The following is a 5,725-nucleotide window of genomic DNA, read 5'->3' as shown; positions in this document are numbered from 1 at the left end:
TGTGGTTCTGTTCGCCGAGCTGGAAATTTTTGTTGCAAACGTTTCGTCCCCTGTCTAGGTGACATCCTCAGTGCTTGGGAGCCTCCTGTGAAGCGCTTCTGTGGTGTTTCCTCCGGTGTTTATAGTGGCCTGTCCCTGCCGCTTTTGGTTGTCAGTTTCAGCTGTCCGCTGTCGTGGCCGGTATATTGGGTCCAGGTCTATGTGTTTGTTGATGGAGTTTGTGGATGAGTGCCATGCTTCTAGGAATTCCCTGACTGTTCTTTGTTTGTCTTGCCCTATAATGGTAGTGTTGTCCCAGTCGAATTCATGTTGCTTGTCGTCTGGACAGGGGACGAAACGTTTGCAACAAAAATTTCCAGCTCGGCGAACAGAACCACAACAACGAGCACCCGAGCTACAAATCTTCACCCAAACTTTGAGTGGAAAGTGATTGGGTGCTAAGAGAGCAACTTTGAGATGCTTGTTGGTTCAGTACATGACTGGGTGTGTCCCTGTGTGCAAAGGGTTCTTGTAGCAGCCTTTTAATAAAAGGTGTTTTGCAATCTTAAGTGCAGCAGCAAAGAGCAGAAGTATACTGTAAGTGGATTGGAGGTGTTCCTTAATGGTGCAGACAGGAAGTTACTTGTCAGATGCCTAAGAAGGTAGACATGAGGTGTGTGCGGCCAGTGTCCATGGAGTGTGCACTGAAAGGTTGGTACTTGGTGCCCAAGAAGAGGGTCAGAAGCAAATACGGAAAGCTGGAGTCACCAGAATTTCATATCGGGAATTCTTGGCATCCAGTTTCGATCCAGCAATCCAAGAATGGGAACCTGCACATAATGTGGTGAGATTTTATAGTAATGAGCATGGTAATGAGCAATGATGCCAAAAATAGGAGTTTCACTGCTCAATAGTGAAAATCCTGTCTCACCATCTGAGATTTGGTTGGAACATGTGACTTGTCAGTATTGACATCAAAAAAGGCATTGCTTGTCATCTCACGCAACATTCCCAAAATTCTCACCATAGCCCACATTGGTGAACCTGAGAAGGGACTGAACCCTTCATCTCTAACCGAATATGTTTATAAAAGATCTATATAGTGTTGTCTGGCAAAATGGTTTTTATAGTGAAAGATAGCATGACCTCCAGGGTATATTTGGAATAGAAAGATAAGAATTTGGTGCTACAATGTAAAACTCAACCATCTTGGATGTGCAGCTTGGGTTAGCATATTATTTTTTTGATTTTGCAGTAACATACATATGCTAGCCTCTGGCAAAATAAAATTTGTTTTCAATTCTGTATTATCAAACATGTTCTTAAATGTTTGACATGGATATAATGTATCAAAAAGAGCTTCTCTACAAAACTCATTAAATTATTTATAACTGAAATTTGCACTATCTAGCAATTATAGATAATGAGGTAGTCTGATAAATAAAAGTACTTTCACAGCATTGTGGAAAAATTGGTGTCATCACATAGCATTTAAAGCTTGCTAACAAATGGAAAAGAAGCAAAAAGTGAAAATATTTGCCATGTACTTTAAATACTGATTTGAAAACTTCAAAAGGTCTGCTGTTTACTAGCAACATAATTATTTGTTCAAAAACTCACCTCTTTCAGTATTTGGTATTCCTAAGTAGTGGGTTGGAATCGAACTATCTGCATAATCGCTATAGTATTCAATCAGAGCTGCTTGTTTTTCCCAAGTTTTCTTTACAATTGGGACTGCAAGATAATAGAATTGAATGTTGAGAAATGCTGTAAGAAAAAGTTGAATATATACCTAAAAACAAAATAATCTACACTATCATCTGGTTATAGCTTCAGAAAGCAACAATGTTTTGGTAATTTTATAGTACAGCTCCTAATCTAAACCCTGCTTCTATACTGTGACAAGAACCCAAAAAATAACTGAGAAACAATCTGGTTCACTTGCCACTGTAAACTCTATAAAGTCCTCTTTGTGATCAGTTCAAAGGTATCAAGTAGGTCAAGTACCAAATGAGCATCAATAAGATTATCCTTTACAGTCACTTTTCACATAAAAGCATTCAATAAGTTGTCTCAATTTTGATATTTTGAGACAGTCTGCATGTCTACTGAAATTGAATGCAGAAAGCAAACATAAAATTGTACCCAGAGTTAATAAAAATATACAAGCTCAGAACAAACATTAAACAATTTTTACAAAACTCTAACCATTACTAGTTAAACTGATAAGACACAATCTAATTGATCTAAAATACAAGCAAATTACTGCGAATGCTGGAACCTGAAACCAAAAAAGAGAAAATGCTGGCTGGAAAATCTCAGCAAGTCTGGCAGTATCTGTAAGGAGAGAAAAGAGCTGACATTTTGAGTCTAACTGACCCTTTGTCAAAGCCAACGTGGTTTACTAAAGAAGCTGAATCTCTTTTCAAGAGGAAGAAGGTGGCTTATGTTAGGATGAGACGTGAAGGCTCAGTTTGGTGCTTGAGTGTTACTAGTTAGCTTTCTCTTTAGGTCTTCCCTGGCTAAGAAGAGCTAGGAAGAGACATGAGAAGTCATTGGCAGGTAAGATCAAGGAAAACCCTAAAGCTTTCAATAGGTAGCTTTAGTAAGATTAGGACCAATCGAGGACAGTAGTAGGAAGCTATGTGTGGCGCCCGAGGAGATAGGAGAAGCGCTAAATGAATATTTTTTCATCAGTATTCACACTGAAAAAAGACAATGTTGTCGAGAAGAATACTGAGGTACAGGATACTAGACTAAACAGGATTGAGGTTCACGAGGTGTCAGCAATTTTGGAAAGTGTAAAAATAGATAAGACCCTTGGGCCAGGTGGGATTTATCCTAGGATTCTCCAGAAGCCTTTGAGGAGATTGCAGAGCCTTTGGCTTTGATCTTTATGTTGTCACTGTCTACAGGAATAGTGCCAGAAGACTAGAAGAAAGCAAATGTTGTCCCCTTGTTCAAGAAGGGGAGTAGAGGCAACCCTGGTAATTATAGACCAGCGAGCCTTACTTCAGTTGTGGGTAAAGTGTTGGACAAGCTTATAAGAGATAGGATTTATTATCATCTCGATAGGAATAATTTGATTAGGGATAATCAGCACGGTTTTGTGAAGGATAGGCCATGCCTCACAAACCTTATTGAGTCCTTTGAGAAGGTGACCAAACAAGTGGATGAGGGTAAAGCCATCGATATGGTGTATATGGATTTCAGTAAGGCATTTGATAAGCTTCCCCACGGTTGGCTATTGCACAAAGGATTTGTTTTGGGGCCACTGCTGTTTGCAGGTTACAGAGGAGCATAGATAAGCTACAGAGCTGGGCTGAGAGGTGACAAATGGAATTTAATGCAGAAAAGTGTGAGGTGATTCACTTTGGAAGAAGCAACAGGAATAAAGAGTACTGGGCTAATGGTAAGATTCTTGGTAGTGTAGATGAGCAGAGATCTCGGTGTCCATGTATATAGCTCCCTGAAAGTTGCCACCCAGGTTGATTGGGTTGTTAAGAAGGCATACAGTGTATTAGATAAAAGCAAATTACTGTGAATGCTGGAATCTGAAACCAAAAAAGAGAAAATGCTGGAAAATCTCAGCAAGTCTGGCAGCATCTGTAAGGAGAGAAAAGAGCTGACGTTTCGAGTGTAACTGACCTTTTCAAAGCTAAAAAAAAAAGGAGAAATAGTATTTATAATGGGCTGAGAGAAGGTGAGTCATGGCTCCAGAAGCAAAGGTAGCAATAAAGAGCTGATAAAGACAGTGCATAGAGAGATTATAGGGAGATTAGGAGCTGTGAATGACCAAGGCTGAAGCCAGTGCTATGTGACAAGATATGTGTGGGGGGTGGATGGGTGAAGCAGAGGCAAAATGGAAAACAGGGGAGAAGGGTAGCAAAGAGGGAAGAGGAGAAGAAAAAGGTGATGAGAGAGTGGGGAGCGAGAGAGAGACAATCAAGAAATAAGAGGCACAGAACAGTGAAAGAAATATATAAAAAAATAAATAAAATAAAATTACGGGGCAGGATGAAAACAGAGGGGTCGAGATGGGATAATCATCTGAAGTTGTTGAATTCAGTGTTAAGACCGGCAGGCTGTAACGTGCCCAGTCGGAAGATGAGATGCTGTTCCTCCAGTTTGCGTTGAGCTTTGACAAAGGGTCAGTTACACTCGAAACGTCAGTTCTTTTCTCTCCTTACAGATGCTGCCAGACTTGCTGAGATTTTCCAGCATTTTCTCTTTTTTGGTATCTAATTGATCGAACCTTTTTCAAACAATGAGCCTGATCCATGGGTCATGTAAGTAGGTTGTTGCGGAATCATGTGTAATTATAGTTAGATACATCTAACTCTGAACTGTTTTATGCTTTTGCAATCTTCATCAAGTCATACAGCACAGAAACAGACCCTTCAGTCCAACCAGCCCATGCCAAACATAATCCCAAACTAAACCTAGTCCCACCTGCCTGCTCCTGGCTGATATCCTGCCAAACCTTTCCTATTCATGTACTTATCCAAATGTCTTTTAAATGTTGTAATAGTACCCACGTCCACCACTTCCTCAGGAAGTTCATTTCACAGATGAACCAGTTTCGATGTAAAACATTTGTCCCTCATGTCTTTTTTAAATCTCTCTCCTCTCACTTTAAAAATGCGTCCCCTAGCCTTGACATCCCCCTCCTAGGAACAGACATCTATCAGTAAGTCTAAACACCTCACTATTTTATAAACGCCCAACAAGTCACCTCTCAACCTCCTTTTGCTCCTGTGAAAGAAGTCCCAGCCTATCCAACCTTTCTTTGTACTCAAAGCTTTCATACCTGGCAACATCCAGGCAAATCTGTTCTGAATCCTCTCCAGCTTAATAATATTCTTCCTATAACAATTCGCCCAAGAATTGGACACAGTATTCCAGAAGAGGCCTCACCGATGTGCTGTACAACTTCAACATAACTTTGCAACCCTTATATTCAGTTAACACCAGTCCATCTCTTTAACTTCCTCCTCTCTTAAGTGGTTAATCAATCATTTGTTTTCCCCTCCATCTCTTCCATCTTAGCTGTTTTCTCACCCCTTTGTCACACTGTTTTCTCAGAGTGCGTGAGCCTAGAAAGAACAACATAGAATCTGTGCCATGGTGTTCACTTGTGTGAAGCAGAAATATCTAAGCGTATTAATTTCAGGTTGCCCACTCACCCTGGTTGTTGAGCTGTTGGGTTTTTCAGAAGGCTGTTGCTTCAATAACTCTAGAGACAAGTCTGCTGTCCAATTAATGATGTGGTACAAATGAAAGCTAGCCACAGTCTGACGCTAACTGAACACAATTGCTGTGGATGCTGTTTCTCACATTTCGGAGGGAAGTGGGTGTCTGGAACTGGGACCAGGTGGACTGTTGGTGGCCTGTGACCAGTGGAGTGCCACAAGGATCGATGCTGGGCCCGCTACTTTTTGTTATTTACATAAATGATTTGGATGCGAGCATAAGAGGTACAGTTAGTAAGTTTGCAGATGACACCAAAATTGGAGGTGAGGTCGACAGCGAAGAGGATTACCTCAGATTAAAACAGGATCTTGACCAGATGGGCTAATGGACTGAGAAATGGCAGATGGAGTTTAATTCAGATAAATGCGAGGTGCTGCATTTTGGGAAAGCAAATCTTAGCAGGACTTATACACTTAATGGTAAGGTCCTAGGGAGTGTTGCTGAACAAAGAGACCTTGGAGTGCAGGTTCATAATTCCTTGAAAGTGGAGTCG

At 40.8% G+C, this 5,725-nt stretch overlaps 1 protein-coding gene across 2 annotated transcripts in view; it reads right to left on the bottom strand.

Annotated features, from left to right (window-relative positions):
* Positions 1-5,725, bottom strand: part of b3glcta (beta 3-glucosyltransferase a) — a 176,530-nt gene that overhangs the window by 59,340 nt on the left and 111,465 nt on the right. For both annotated transcript variants that reach the window (XM_043692053.1, XM_043692052.1), the window contains exon 11: positions 1,600-1,713. In XM_043692053.1, coding sequence (XP_043547988.1) covers positions 1,600-1,713 — 114 coding nt within the window. The remainder of the gene's footprint in view (positions 1-1,599; positions 1,714-5,725) is intronic.

The sequence above is a fragment of the Chiloscyllium plagiosum genome, chromosome 6, assembly GCF_004010195.1.
Source record: "Chiloscyllium plagiosum isolate BGI_BamShark_2017 chromosome 6, ASM401019v2, whole genome shotgun sequence".
NCBI lineage: Eukaryota > Metazoa > Chordata > Chondrichthyes > Orectolobiformes > Hemiscylliidae > Chiloscyllium > Chiloscyllium plagiosum.
This window is presented reverse-complemented; position numbering and strand designations above follow the sequence as displayed.